General features: G+C 43.6%; 1 protein-coding gene across 6 annotated transcripts in view; it reads right to left on the bottom strand.

The window, feature by feature from the left end:
- Positions 1-7,933, bottom strand: part of PDGFD (platelet derived growth factor D) — a 145,171-nt gene extending 137,238 nt beyond the window's left edge. Inside the window, exon 1 of one of the 6 annotated variants that reach the window (XM_075742286.1) lies at positions 7,203-7,933. In XM_075742286.1, coding sequence (XP_075598401.1) covers positions 7,203-7,332 — 130 coding nt within the window. In that variant the 5' untranslated portion in view covers positions 7,333-7,933. The remainder of the gene's footprint in view (positions 1-7,202) is intronic. The other 5 variants (XM_075742285.1, XM_075742290.1, XM_075742289.1 and 2 more) reach the window with 5 other exon arrangements.
- Positions 7,934-15,081: the final 7,148 nt, after the last annotated feature.

Raw genomic sequence — 15,081 nt, 5'->3', positions numbered from 1 at the left:
AACATCATCAAGTCCCAATGCACAGCAGGGCTAAAATATGTTGGCAGGGAGTTTGTACAGAAGGTAAAAGTGTGTCCTCCTGCACCATCTCCAAACATGCAGAGCTCTGACTGCCAAAGCAGAAACATGGGATGTTGGCCTTCACAGCGTGGGACACAGATCAAAAAGGAAGCATGAAACTGAAGATTACTGAAGTACAATAGGAAGCTTGAGATCATGTAGGATTTATTCACTACCAAAAATATTAGAGCCAAACCCAAGCTCCCAAAAGAAAATCTAGCCAGTTTGACACTGTAAACAGGACACTTCCTTAGCTTTGTAAACAGGAGATTGATTTGAAACAAACTGCCAAGTAACCTAACACAATCCAGTATTTTAGCCAAGAGATCCTCACCAGAAGCAGTGATATAAGTGGCCTCTTTTATCCAAAATGTGGTATAATGTAATCAACCTCATAAATATAATAGCAGGATTTTTGGAGGCAATTCTTGAATATAGCTTGAATCAACTAACTAAATTTTCCTGTATTAGTGGGCAAATTCTTAGTACAGAGGATGCCAGCACAGAGCCTTCATGGTATTCCTTAGGAGTCATTTGATATCCTAGTGCCAAATCCCTGCAGGTCCACAAAAACCAGAGCAGGCAGGGGCAGACAGCCCTTCTCTGGGGTTGGGAACACGCTATGAACATTGACAGCTACCTCAAGGTTTCTCAGCTGCATAGGCAAAACTGAACGTTGCTACACAAGGAACGAAGGAGGAAAGCAAGAAGGGACACAGCTGGGCTCAGAGCTGTGGGAGAACCAGACTTCATGTTCCTGGTACTGCCGTGTGTGGGAAAAGGAGTGAGAGTGAGACAGAGGGAAAGAGGTACGGAAGAGATGGGGAAGGCCACCACTGCTTCTGAGGCAGGTTGTGTTCCACCCATCGCCACCCCTCTGTCAGCTGCAGTAGGTGCCATTACAGAACGATGGAGGTTGGAAGGGACCTCTGGAGGTCAGCATTATTGCTCTGGAGGCAACAAGGAGCTGGACATTTTGAAGTCTTTTGGACTCTGATATTGCAGGCAGCTGCCTACTCGTCCCAGGTTCAGAGGCAGTCCTGGAAGATATTTTATTTGTTGTTAAAGAGATCAGTCTGTAATTTGCTGCAGATATATTTTACTACAAGCAAGACTATCCATATGAAAAGACTGGAGCATAAAACATACAAAAGTCTGTTGCACCTTCTGTATACATACTACTATTAGAGGTATGAAATGAAAGTCATTCCCTGTCCTTCTAACTTACTGTTCCCCAAAGGAGTTTCTTGCTGTATAAATAATATACATGTTGTAGATCTGTTCTTTTTATGTAATATTTACACCCAGTCTAAAGAAGGAGTATCAGAAATGTAATGTAGTGAATTTGTATATTATTTTGTTGAAAGAATTTCTGCCTTTGACAATCCTTTTCCCTATAAGTTCCTTTTTACTTAATAAAAATTTTAATAACATGTAAATTACTTTAAGAACTTCCACTTGTAACCTGGAAAACTGACAAACATTTTTAAACATAACTGCTGCTTTCAACCCGAATTCCTCAAATTACATAGCTAACAACATCATGTAGAGAGGCTCTTAACTACCTTGAATAGTACCTCGAATAGTTAGGCTCAAATATTTGTGTAACAGTTCACTGTTCAACTAGGACTTAAAAAAGTTACATTGAACTTGCTTGTTGTTTTTTCTAGTATTCAAAAAAAAATTCCCTGGATACAGTATTTTTATGATTTTAATGCTAATTTGGAAGCAATTACATTAAGTGTGCTTACTCTCATTTCCCTGTGCTTGTGTCCTCTGATTTATTATATGTGTGCATATGTAATATCCTATACTAGATAATATGTAAAAGATACAATATAATGTATTCTGTGTGTGCATGTTCATAATATTCATGCCTATGATATATATGCATAGTACTTTTTAACAGAATATGTAATAAATTTTGCAAATACTTGTACTTGCTTCTTCATAAGATACAGTTAGTTTTACTCAACGTTGCCTCATCTACATATAAGCTATTTGAGCTTTGTTATCACAGAATCCTGTATGATTGAGCCCCTTGACTTTAATGGAATTATAAAGATGCTCAAAGCTAAGGACACAAAGAATGTTATTGCACTAATGATTCCTGTGAGTTTCCTATTTATGCCTATTCCTGGGTGTTTTAGAAAACACCACCTCTCTGTGGGATCACAGTGAAAAAAACACATTATTTTAGGATTTTCAGCAGCATTCAGTTTCTAAGAATCAAAGCAATACAATTATCGCATTTTCTCTGCCAGCCCTTTAAGAATTAGCTGGCCTAATTAAGTTTTATACAAATACATTTAAAAAAAAAAAAGTAACAAGTGTTGGGAAACTGGCTGGAGAGTTTATAAGTGAAGTGACTTCCACTATATGATATGCATCTGCCTGATAAAACTTGTTTAAAAGCTCCTTTTGAGAATTCCTCCATGCTGCTTGCTGCTGAGTCAGGGTTGGAATGTTCATTCAACATCCTTTGATACTTCAGTCCAAACAGTTAATTATACAGATAAGAGACATCATCAAAGTTAAACAATTGTAGACCAAAGTACATTACTACAGGTAAATTACTAAGGCTTTTTTTTTTTTTTTAAATCTGGTGAACCCTGAAATACACTTTTTTTACAAAACCTACAAAACCAATCATGAAAATAAAGATTATAAAAGCAATTTTAGCTATTTTCCAGTTGACACCATTTTATGTTACCAGTGTCCTTTAAAAAAAAGTGTATATAAGCCTATTATAAAAGAACTGAATAAATGCATTCCAAAACTGAGGTCCCTATACCACTAGCGATACAAGAGCCATTTCAAAGTGGTAAGAAAAAAGCTCTATTATGTTTCTTCCCAAGAGCAGACAGCTAACACCTATGTGGTGAGAGAATACTGCCCAAATCTTCAAATGCTCTTCCCTGTGCCTATGCACAAGCCAACACAGGGAAGGAGAGGGCAGCGTTAATGGCACACATCCCTTTGGACAGGCCAGCAAAGAGCCAAAAGCTGTTGCTGTTTCCCCGGAATGGTAGAGTACATTTTTTCTTTGTGTTTTGTTGGTGTACAAGCAAGCCAAAGTTTGGAAATTCCTTTTTTTTTATTCCAAAGGAAAACCACAAGAGCCCAGAATCTTATCTCAAGTCAGATGGTATGGTTTCAAATCCACATCAGAAGATACTGATTCCATGGCTTTCAGTTGTTTACATACTGAAATGATTTGACACTATGCTGTTTGTTCTGTCCTGCCTTTTCTTTAAACTTAGGATTTTAATGTTTAAAATATGTATAGTGATGCTTAGTCTAAGTATACACACTAGGCATACTTTCCTAGATTAAGCATTCATACAAATGTTTGTTCAGTAACTGATAAGAACGAGCAATTGATGTTTCAGTTAGACACCATACAGTAAATAATATTACTTAACACTTTTCATCCTGACTTTTCACCTCCAAGCACATATAAACAACCAAAATAGCAGAAACAAAATATCAGACTTCTTGTAATTAGGCAGTATTACCTGCATACTGCGAACTGGGAAACAGGCAAAGAGAACAATGGAAGCACCTGGAAGCCCTCTGAGTGTTACTCTGATGAACTTCAAAGGACTTAACAGGTAATGGCATTAATAAACACTTTAAGTAAATACCACTACGTGTACTATAAATGTGGCTGGCATCTCTAGGACACTTTAAAAATTGATTAGTGCCACACTGGACAGCTGAATCATCAATGCCTGTCCTTCCACTAGGACAAGAGGATGTCTTGTAAGCAGGTTATTTATATTCCTAATATCTTCAGCAGGAAGTACATTCTCGTTAGGTTTGGTAGTCACTAAACAACACTTTTTTTTTTTTTTTTTGTATGTGCTGCCCTTCATCTATAGATTTCATCCCAGGGCAACCTCAGTCTTAAGTAAGAGCAATTAGAAACAGGCCAACTTCTTTCAGCCTAAAAGAAGAGAATACCTGGAATCGCGTACAATGCAAAGGTTTGTTTTGGCCAGAAGCAAGACTAAGCCTCCATATTAAAGCTCTGTGTATGCAGTATCACTAGTTTATCCTGCTTGGAGGTAACAGAAAACTGGAATCCAAAGGATTGTTTTCTTTTTTAATAAAATGTGCAGGTGGTCTTGGACTTGCCAAGATACAGTATTTTTTTAAAGAGCTGAACAGACCTTGTTTCCTCTTCAGTATCTCTCTTAATTCCACAATATAATAATCATCATCATCAACCCAGGACATAATATTAAATTAGTTTTTACCCCTGCTGTGCGTTTTGAGAGAGACTGCTGGAACATATTACCCCCAGTGTATTGTGTGCTCTTGGATCCTGTTCCGTATTCTCATGTCTGCAAATATTTAGAAAACAAAAAATACTGTCTGCCTCACTCAGCAATGCAACCCACGTGTCTTTAATGCTATTCCATATCAGTGCTTCAGAGCAAAACAAGGCACAAACACCACTGAAAATTATAAAATACTTTTAGTGGCCTACAGCCAACTATGGTCTAAACACTTTGCTTGTGAGCTCGTCACACTCATGCAACATTTGGAATACGACTCATAACCTTTGGCTGCACAAATACAGACCTTTAGTCAACAAACTCAAGAAACAGTTTGGTATATTTCAGCAAAATCAGGCCTGTCAGCAGCTGATCTGCTTTAGATGTTGTGACCTGATGCCCAGCTCCACTGGCCATGCCATAACACACCGTCCTTTGCAGAGAAAAAGCAAGAGGATTCCCACACACAAAGAGAGAGCAAAGCTGCAGTGTGCTAGGGGTCTGCATTTTGTCTCCCTAAAGGTGTGTAACCTCCTCAGTAAAGATAACCTCCTCAAGGTGACATCCACTAAAGGACCGCAGAGGCGCCTGACTTCGACATGGGTGCACTTGACGGTGGCTGTAGGCTGAAGCATGACTATCATATGGCCCAGGGAGGGTCAAAGGTAGCACGGAATTTCATATAGTTCTGCCGCTGTCAAACAGCCCCAAGTATCAGCCCATCCCAGTACCCAGGAAGATCAGCCACAAGTTGTGGAAGGTAATTTTAAAGGTACAAAGCTTAATCACAAGGTTAAATGATCACAACTAGGAAAAGAGCGATTAACTGATCATTTCACATAGGTTTGTTCTCAATTTCATCACTGGAAGCTTCTTTTTCAGAGTAAAACACCCGTCACACTGCCAGTAAGCTGAAAACTTTTTTTATATGAGAGGTTACTGCTTCTTCACTGACTCTACAGAGAAGATGAGAGTAAAACACATTTTGAAGTTCTAAGTAAATCACTGCAGTTTTCCACAAAAAAAGCTTGTTTGGAGTTTGACTTGGAAGGAAGCTTGCTTAGCTTAGTTCAGAGATGGTCTCAGTTTTTCTCTGAAGTTTAAAATGGCAGGCTAACAAGTCATGAAGCTTGGTAAAATACACAATAGTTTTAAAGGATGAAACAGAAATGATGGATGTATGGTTTTATTACAAACACATTTTTTATTAGATAAAATTTGACTTCTGAGACAGAAAGAACTGCAATTCTGTCTGGTTTCCAGACTCGCTATCTCAATTCTAAGAAAAAGACTCTTCACCTTCTCTATGCCTGCCTTCAGTGACTAGGAAAGGCATACAGAAGATTATTGAGTTCAATATAGCTCCAAAGCTGAAACAAAAAAAATCCTCCTAAATCAACTGTATACCCATCACACACATTGCATACATGCTGAAAAATAAACACTGGCAAATACAGAGTACAATCTTGGAAATGGCTCAAGCGACTGGCTTTTTGAAAAGGGTTTATAAAATATATAACTTCTGGCAACTGGAAGACGTTAATTTGCAGACTGAACTTAACTCTGTTCATTTTCAGGGAGAGTATCTTGCATTTTGCTCTGCAAGAAGGTACACTGCAATGCGCAAAGGCAGGTACTCCTGCAGGAAGTTGGAACACACAGCTGCTCCCCAACCAGAGGCTGATCGCCCTTCCAAAACCAAAGACTCAATTATCTTTAATCACAAACAAGTGGATTCCAAAGGTGAATTTCAGTGGTGCTATTTTTATGCAGCCTCCACATTCTTTCACCACGGGGCCACAGCACATGGCCATGCTGTCCGCTCTACTTGAAGCACTTGCATCCCACGCAGCTGCGCTGCAGAGCCTCGACAGCACTTCAGCTGTCGAAGAGATCTTCTGCTGGCGGCTCACAGCGGGAAACGCTCCACAGTTCAAACGCAAAGACTGAAACCACCCTTCCTACCCGGTGGGCAGTGCCCAAAGGCCCGCAGCCGCCCTCCTTGGTGCTTACCATCACTGGGCCCCACCCTACTCCTGCCAACGGTATGGTGGGCACAAGGGACGAGGCTAGTCCTCGCGGGGCATCGCCCAGCAGATCCGGGCGAACACCCAGCCCTGGCAGCAGACCCTCTCGCCAAGGCGGCCCTCCACCAGGAGGACGGTACCCCGAAAGCCATTACAGGAGCCGAGAGCACCGAAGGGCCGCCGCGGGGTCGGCCGAGGTGCCGCGCAGCCGCCAGGCACCCTGAGGCGACGGCGGCGCCCCGCCCTGAGGCCGAACGGCCGCCGCCCGCCACTCACCGCCCCGGAATGGACCCGCAGCGGCCCCGCTCAGCCCGGAGCAGCCATATACTCACTGCCCTCCCCGGACAGTCCCCGGGGTCGGCACATCAAAGGGACCCTGAGAGGACAGGGCCCGCGGGTGCCGAGGGGCGCCGGGCACCCCGCGTTGTCAGGGGTGAGGTGCCGCCCGCAGCCCGGAGCGGACGCTGGGGGCTCCGCTGGCACCGCCGCCTCCCAGGAAACCTCCTCGAAGTTGCCCTGAGAAGTTTGGGACCGCCCGGAGGAGCAGCCGCCGGGCAGAGCCGCCCCCTCAGCCCACACCTCCCTCCTGCCACCTGGCCACACGCTCCCGGGCCGACCCCTGACGGCCTCCGGGGACCGGCCCCCGCACCCCGGCTGACCCCGCCGGTCTCCCTGGGACGAGACCCCCGCCCGGACAGACCCCGCCGGTCCCTGGGGACGCGGCCCCCGCTCCCGGGGAAGGGGGGACGGCAGCCCTCGGGGCACGCTCCGCGCTCGGCGCTTGCTCTGCTAATACAGCCCTTGGGAATAAAGAAGGCAGAGGGACACTTACCATCTCGCCTGATATTCGAAGACCGCAAGGCTTTTATAGATCCGCTCTGGGCAGGGGCAGTGGTGCCCTGACGGCTGCAAAAGTTCGCACAGACGACAGCGTAGAGGAGGAGGAGGATGAGCAGTTGCATTGGGATCCGCTGTGAACGGGACCGTGTCTCTGCGAAGAAACGCGTCTCTCCCCACCAAGGGTGCTTCCCTCTCTCGTGTTCTCTCCCCCTTCCCGGACTTTTTGTTTGTTGTTGTTGCGGGCTGTTTGTGTGTTTGGGGGAGTTGTGTGGAGGGAAAAGAAAAAAAAAAAAGCACTCACACACAAAAACCCAAAACAAAAAAACACACCACCCGAAATAGCAGCCACAGCTGCCGAGTAACTCTCCGAGCTGCCCCCCAACTTCCTGCACGCTGAACTTTCTGCGGCGTTTCTGGGGCCGGCCGAACTCGGCCAAGGTGAGAAATCCCCGGGCCGGGACCGCCGCCCCCTCCCCTCGGCCGGCAGCGCCGTGCCCCACGTCGCAGGAGGGGGGCTGCCGCAGCCGCGCTCCCCTGCGGCCGCTGCCGGGCTGCGCCCGCCGCCTCGCACCGCCCCCGCGCCGCACCGCTCCGCTCCGCTCGGCAGGAGCCGCCGCTGGGGTCTGGAGCGGCGGGAGCGCCCCGCGCTCCGCGGCGGGGGCCGGGGGGGGAGAGGCGGCCCGGGGGAAAGGGGCGGCCCGGGGGCAGGGAGGGAGGCGGGTGGGAGCGGTGCCCGGGCCCTCCCTGAGCTACCGGCCGCGCCGTCTCCAGCCCTGGCAGAAAGTGGCAGGAGGGGTGGTGCGAGGGGGGCTGGCCCCGGTGCGGCGTCAACCTGCCCTGCCGGGACCACGGGGCTCCCGGCGGGTGGGGCTGGTGGGAGCCATGTGCCAGGGGCTCCCCGCCGGCAAAGAGGCTGTGCACGCAAGTGTCCCGTCACCCCCGGGCCCACTGTGGCCACGTAAATGTTATCCCTTGGGCTGGAATGACTCAAATCACTGAGTTGCACCAGGGCGGGTGAGGCGACTTAGTGGAATAAATGGCAAAAACACTTTGGCTGAAGAAAACCCGCCATTGTCCCTAGGAAAAATATATGGACTCTTCTGTCATGCCAAGCACTGTCCAAAGCTTTTCATAAAAAGTTACTTCCTACTAATTTAGACCCTCATTAAATTGGGTCTGGTATTAAAAGATTGTATTACTGCCTGGAAGAGTTTAGGTCTAAACCAAAGGTATGTGAGGATTGTGATCAGATTGCTGTTTTAATACTCCTTTTCCTTCCATTAGCTGCAATGAAAATAATCAAGTGAAGGCATGGAAAAAACAATCAGGTTTTAACAATTCTGTAATAAATCCTTACCTACTCAGTTTATTTCTTAAGGGATTTCATACAGTCTTAGCCAGTCGAACAACTTGTAAAATGCTGCTGGACCTTTAACAACATGAAACAGCACCTCACTAGGAGAAGAATGTCCATACAGTGCTGTATCAGGAACATCGGGTGAGTCCTGCTATACTCAGAGAACTGCATCTGGCTGTAGGAAACATTTTCTCCAAGAGCATGTTAGGATGACAATGGGACTGAAACATCTTGTATGTCTTAAGGAACCAGTAGGGTGCAATTCTGTTATGCATAATTCATGGTTCTTTATCCCTTTCATGTTCCCCAAAACTGACAGTGAACATAATCCTGCTCCCATGTGGTAGATAATGGAAAGGCTCCAACAGTGCTTCATTTGTGAGCAGATGTGCCTACATTTTAGGTGCCCATTTCAGGGGAGAAACTGGGCAAACAGAGGGAAGGTGGCCAATCCAGTCATCCTAACAGAAGCAGAAAGTCAAATAGAGGACATACAGCAAATGAAGGTAGGGGGAGCTCTGAAGATGTCTCTGTTCAGCCGGTCAATGTGTCTGCCTATTTCCAATTATGTTACAAGGTACTGGCAGAAAGCATCAATAGGATCCCGGCTACCCAGCTCTGCTCCGAGTGCAGGTACCTTTTAAGATAAAAGGAAGTGGTCAATACCCTGACCTTAAGCACAATGCCTCGGTGAAGTCCTTCCTTTCTCAGTGCCCTCAGGCCCTTGTTCTCTCTTGAACTCGGGGAGCTAGAATCCATAATTGCTTCCCTTTGGGGGTGTGCAGTGGCCATTTTAAGGTGGTGGAGGAGGAAGAGAAGGAAGGACAGATTATCTTCCACCCAGAAGGCAGGCAAAAGGTGCTTTGACAGTATCTGAGCTATTGTATAATTCAGTCAAGAAAGGGCACTGTTTCCAAGGCTGTTCCTCTTTCTGGGCCCAGCTCTACCCAGATAAATCTTCTCATATAAAATTCATGTGTCTTCCCACAAGCTGGGTCTGGAGCTAGACTCACATGGTGTCTTTCTGGCCCTATGCCTCCCTGCCTGCACAGGTCCAGCTTTGGCACAAGAGTGGAACAGGCTTTCACCTAAAACACTCCACAGCCGTTTGGCTGATGTGCTCCCTGGCTTGATACAGACTATAAATTTAAACTTCCTCAAGCTGACCAGGGCACAGAACTGAGGTTTTCTCAGCATTATTTTTTTTTTTCTTTTAAAAAGAGTACATACTGCTATGGCAGGTAAGATGAAATTCCTGTTTCTGCAGCAGAGGTGCTTGTTGCTTAGAGAACTCTCGAGCCAAACAGCAGTGACAGTGATGAAAACAGGCAAGTGAATTCCACCACCAATGGCTTTGATATATATCAAGAGGAACTGTGTATAACTCCTATCATACATTTCTGTTCCTCCCTGTGCAAAGCATGGGATGCTGCTATCTTTGTTCTAAAGCCAAAAATATTTTTGAAGCAGAAGGGATGAGTCTTTTTTCTCAGGTCAGAAAAATAGCCAGGGACTATTACTGCAGGGTTCCAAACAGAGGCCTAGGTCTATCAATTATTTATTTTAGCCCCAGTATAAAAAAATGCCAGATTTTTCCATTTGATGTACAGGTGTACAGAAAGATTTTGTGATAGAGGAGCAAGACTCACATGCATTGGTAGACCTTTGTAGAAAAGGCCTGCCTTTCAATGACTGTTGCTACAGCTTCTCAACTCTAAAAAACACTAAACGCACTACAAACCAAAATAGTATCTTTATAATAAGGTGTCCTAGAACCCCATGTCAAAGGGTGAGAAGTTTAGATTTTGCTCAGAGAGTTTTATGAGCAGGTCACTGGATCTTCACTTTTTGGAGAACATTCTAGTCCATTGGCTAATCTGTATTCTAAGAGTTTGGGATAAGTGAAAGCATCAGGTGATTTCTATATGAAGACCTACAGCAAACCATAGTCACTATGCAAAAGGACATACTGATGTATAAGTGTGATGACGTAGGTAATTACAAATCTGTCAGCCTGACTGAGATCCTGATAAAATAAGGCTCAATTAATACAAATTAAAAGAAAAATATATAATTAATGCTAATCAACCTGGAAAATCTTATCATGCTAACTTGGAAATCTGGTTGACGAACAGAACAGCATCAAATTACAGCCTTCATAAGGCATTTGACTTGGTACCACACAATTTAAATCATATGAAATTAAAGTCATGCATACTAAATGTTTTCAAAACTCGTTAAATGACAGGTTTAAAAATGTTTGATAAAAAGGGAAACATTATTAAATGGATTCTCTGTGAGAGAGCCCCACTTAGGCTAATTTTTGTTTCTGCATTGATTTGCATTTCCAACAATGACCTGGGAAAAATGCAGTCATTACTCATGACATTTGCAGATGACAAAAACCTTGGGGGAGTAATAGGCTGATTTATAGCGATGGTCTTGTATGGAGATAGGCATGTAGATACCGGGTAGGACTGTAAACCTGAGCCCTGGCATAGCTTATGCTTTAAAATAGCCAATGGCAGCACTACCCAGTGCCTGTGGCAACCATCTCACCTCATTTTAGTCTTCTGAAAGTGCCTGGTGTAAGCCAGCCACATAGGTTCTCATTGCTCACGGAGACAACTGGACACCCATCAGAGGGCACTCTAGCCCAGCGTTTTTAGGCAGTTGTGCTGGGATGGGATAAATTGTTTTCTGGAAGGTCCAGTTTCTCTCCACTGACTATGGAGAGAGCATAGGGAACAAATATATTTATAGTTACTAGATAAAGTAGCTCATCCTAGAAAGCACCGATGCAGAAAAAAATATGGGGATGGATTATCAAGGGAGTCAATGGGCTGTAGCCCTCTCTTTTATCATTTGCCAGCGGGGAGATGCTCCAGTATCAAACAGTTTGTCCATGGAGCGCAGATGTGTGCTTAGAACATGGGAAATATGGTGATTAAGTAGCAACACCCAAGATCTTTGTGCATTATCATTGGGATCCTTGGGTATTTATATAAAGAGGGGAATATCAATTAGAGTAGGGCATTATGCTTTCTTCTGTTATTATTAGACTGCTGCATCAAGTTCCTCTGAATATAGTCTGAAAAAGGACCATGATAAAGTGAAAAACACTAAGAGGAAAACCACAGGATTGGTTAGAGGTTGAGAACCATGCCATTCAGGTAAAAGCTTAAAAAATCACGAGCCATTTATCTTGTCAAGGAGAAAATCAGAGGGGTCACATCTACCTCCTGGAGGGAGGATATTGATTCTAGAAAGCTATTCTGTCTAGTGGACGATGACATATCAAGGTGAAAGTTGCAGATAGAGAAATTAAGATTAGAAATAAAAGGCATGCTTTTCAGTGTGGAAAGCCATGGAATTATCAAAGTTGTATATTCTTCATCACTGAAAATTTGAAAGGCAAGATTTGATGTTTTCCTAAAACCAGTCAAGTGGTTTCAAGCTGTACTTAGGAACCCATGGGGGTCTATTGATCACTTCTAAAAGGTCTGTAAAGGTGACAGAGAAAAGCATGTTCATATGTACCCTACTGCAAGCCACAGATGAAATTTCTAAGTGGTTCTGCAGCTTACTGGAAAATGACAACTAAAAAAAAATGTACCTCCAGAGATTAATTCAGGGCAGCACTGTGATTTCTGTTATACATGAAGGCAGGCAAGTGATGGCAACGGCCCCATCCCCCAGTTTATAATCTGTGAATGATTTGAGAATGAGCAAAGGTACATACAGTAGAATAGGGAAACATCTCACAATTCCTAAGATGTGTGTCTTAAGTAAATAAATGTAACCATTTATTACAGACCAAAGGAATGCAAGGAAAAGGTAGACCAAAGCCATTATATGTCTGGAATTAGGAAATAGGGGCAGATAATCACAATACCCCACAGACACCGAGACACCAGGAAGAGAAGTGCAGCACAGTGATCCATGGCCCAGATTTACTACCTGAGCTACAGGCAGCAGATCAACAACACACAAAGAAAATCCCATGTGAAACCGATCACTTCAGGTGCTGAGAATATCAAACACAAGCCCAAGCACTGCTGCCTGGTATCGCTACAAACTTGGCACTGATTCATGGGAACTCATGTTAAAGCACTCTGAACATTAGATCTGGGCCACAGACCTGCAACTGGTGCTGCTGTTCCTCCTCCAGCAGCCAGCTGTGCATGGTCGCTTGTCTGGCCCATTGAGAACAGCTGCAGGCAACTTTGATTTATCCCATCTTTCGCTTTTCCCTCTGGTGTCTGCACTGCTACAAGATGCTGTGCCCTTCTCCCTTTCAGTGTACACCTGCTTCCCTTCCCAGCTCTTAAATGACTTTTGCTAGTTCTCAACTGCAAGTGTTAGAGACAAATATTGCACCACTGACATGCACATAAGGAGGGAGAAAAAAAGGATGTCCCAAGTGGAATATGTTCATTTACTACATTTTGAGAAACTACTGCGTCACTCAGACTCTCCCACTGGTACTTAGTGATGAGGCCAATTGACATATAGAGTGCATGCAATATACAGAGTCACGCTTTCAAAAGATGAGTATAAACTACAATGAAAGAAGAAATGTTGCGCTCCTGAGGTTAAGTAAGATTTTTTTCCCCCTCATTGGTATCAGTAGAACAAGCATTTAGATTTAAATTCAGGTTTAAAAATAATGGGTTATGCTTTCTCATCAGTTTTTCTTAATAAGAAAATAATACCTTCAAAAAGACTACATTTCTTCTGTATCCCAGTTCCCATGTTCATAGATTTAAAGGATAGAAGAGACCTTTCCAATGTGATGTAGTTGACTTCTTGCATAAATAAGCCAAAGTGTTTTGCTGTCGGACCTCCTGCTTTGATTTTTCAAGAGTTAGCATGGTAACTTTTAGAAAAAAAGATCAAAACATGGTTTTAAAATAGGAGGGAACTCAATTTCACAGTATCTTGAGACAAAGAATCCCCCACCATCAATGTTAAGTAATTCAAGTGATTAATGACTATTTTTTAGGATTTGTGGGGTTTTTTCCCTCTGGATCTTGTAGTGTGTATGAACAGTAATGGTTTATCAGGATCCTCTGCTTGGTCTCTCAAAATACTTGTATACAAGTAACCTAAACCTACTGCTCTGGACTTTGCAAAACAGTTGTCCTCAAGCCACAGTAACTTCTACCTAACCACTGTTGTTATTTCTGTGACCAGTTCCCTTGCACCTATCAAAATGAGGTCAGATTTTGTTTGTCTTGGATATAATATATTTGAATTAGAAAACTGTCACCTAGAATTTTAGAGAAATTTTAGGAATGTTTTATTACTGGTAGCCTGAGATCTCTAGGATCAGAGGTTTCAGACTGAAATTTCCCATGATAATTCATGTTTTCTGTCTGCACATTGTAGATATTACTTAAGAAATAAAGCATCCAGTTTTAGTAAGACAGAGAACAGTATGGTGTATGTTCCTCTGTGTGTTATTCTGCCCAGACATTCCCTCTGGACTACTCTGTGTTCTCTCCTCTGGGACAGGAAGCATCTTCCTTCTGCAGCACATTTTCAGCATGGGAACACTCTCAAATTCTGTAAATTATTATCTTGTGAACAACTTAAAACATACCATCTGAGCAATGTTATAAAGACTGAATTGCATCTCGATCCCGAACCCTCAGAGCAATAACTTGTGTCTTGCCACCACAAGGATGGCACATGAACTTCTTGTCATCTGCTGTTTTGTGGTTGGTGCTCAGTTGAGGAGATATGTAAGAGATCAAATGTCTTCCATTGTTGATTAAAGATTCCCCCTCAGTTCCCCAAGAGTTGAAGTTCTGAGCAGCCATCATACATGTATCCTATACAAAGTCCTCTATTCAGCCATCTGTATCATCAGAAGTTTATTGTAATATTTTCAGGATTTTATAAGGACTGAACATTCTAGCTATGTAATTTTTTTCCTCATCCTCCTGAGTTACGTCCTCCTGAGTTCCAGCTTGCCTTTCATCCTTTGTCCTCAGTTTTACAGAACACCACTTGCTTGTCTTGTCGACGGTGTTTCAAAACTGCTGAGTAATGACTCTGGACTTTTTTTTTTTTCCTTTCCTTCATGAGTAATTTCATCCCTATTTGAGGTCTTGGTGTACATGTGCAGTGGAGATACTCACTAAATCTGATTATCCAAAAACCTCAGCCTCATTTTTTTTCTGTTTGTCTTTCCCACTCAAGAATTTTCCAACACCATTTACAAATAGGGAAATTTCTGGCTTGCAATAAGAAATGTGCAACCCCCAATGGAGGACCACTTTTCCACTGCTGACCATCTTAGTACTGCGTGTGTGTGGCTTTGTGGTTGGAAAGCAAACTTGTCATACTTCCTCTTGACATGCCTGTATTTAACAGATATGGCAAAACGAGTCCTTTTTGTTCATTTCAGAATCAGTAAGTAGATGCCATTAAATGGACAAATCCAGTACCTAAGAGTCAGAAATGCAAAACTCTGCGGCTCAAAACTCTGCCTCCTGGAGCTTGTATC

Source organism: Balearica regulorum, chromosome 1 (assembly GCF_011004875.1).
Source record: "Balearica regulorum gibbericeps isolate bBalReg1 chromosome 1, bBalReg1.pri, whole genome shotgun sequence".
Classification (NCBI taxonomy): Eukaryota; Metazoa; Chordata; class Aves; order Gruiformes; family Gruidae; genus Balearica; species Balearica regulorum.
The sequence above is the reverse complement of the archived record's forward strand: the minus strand, read 5'-3'. Positions and strand labels throughout refer to the sequence as shown.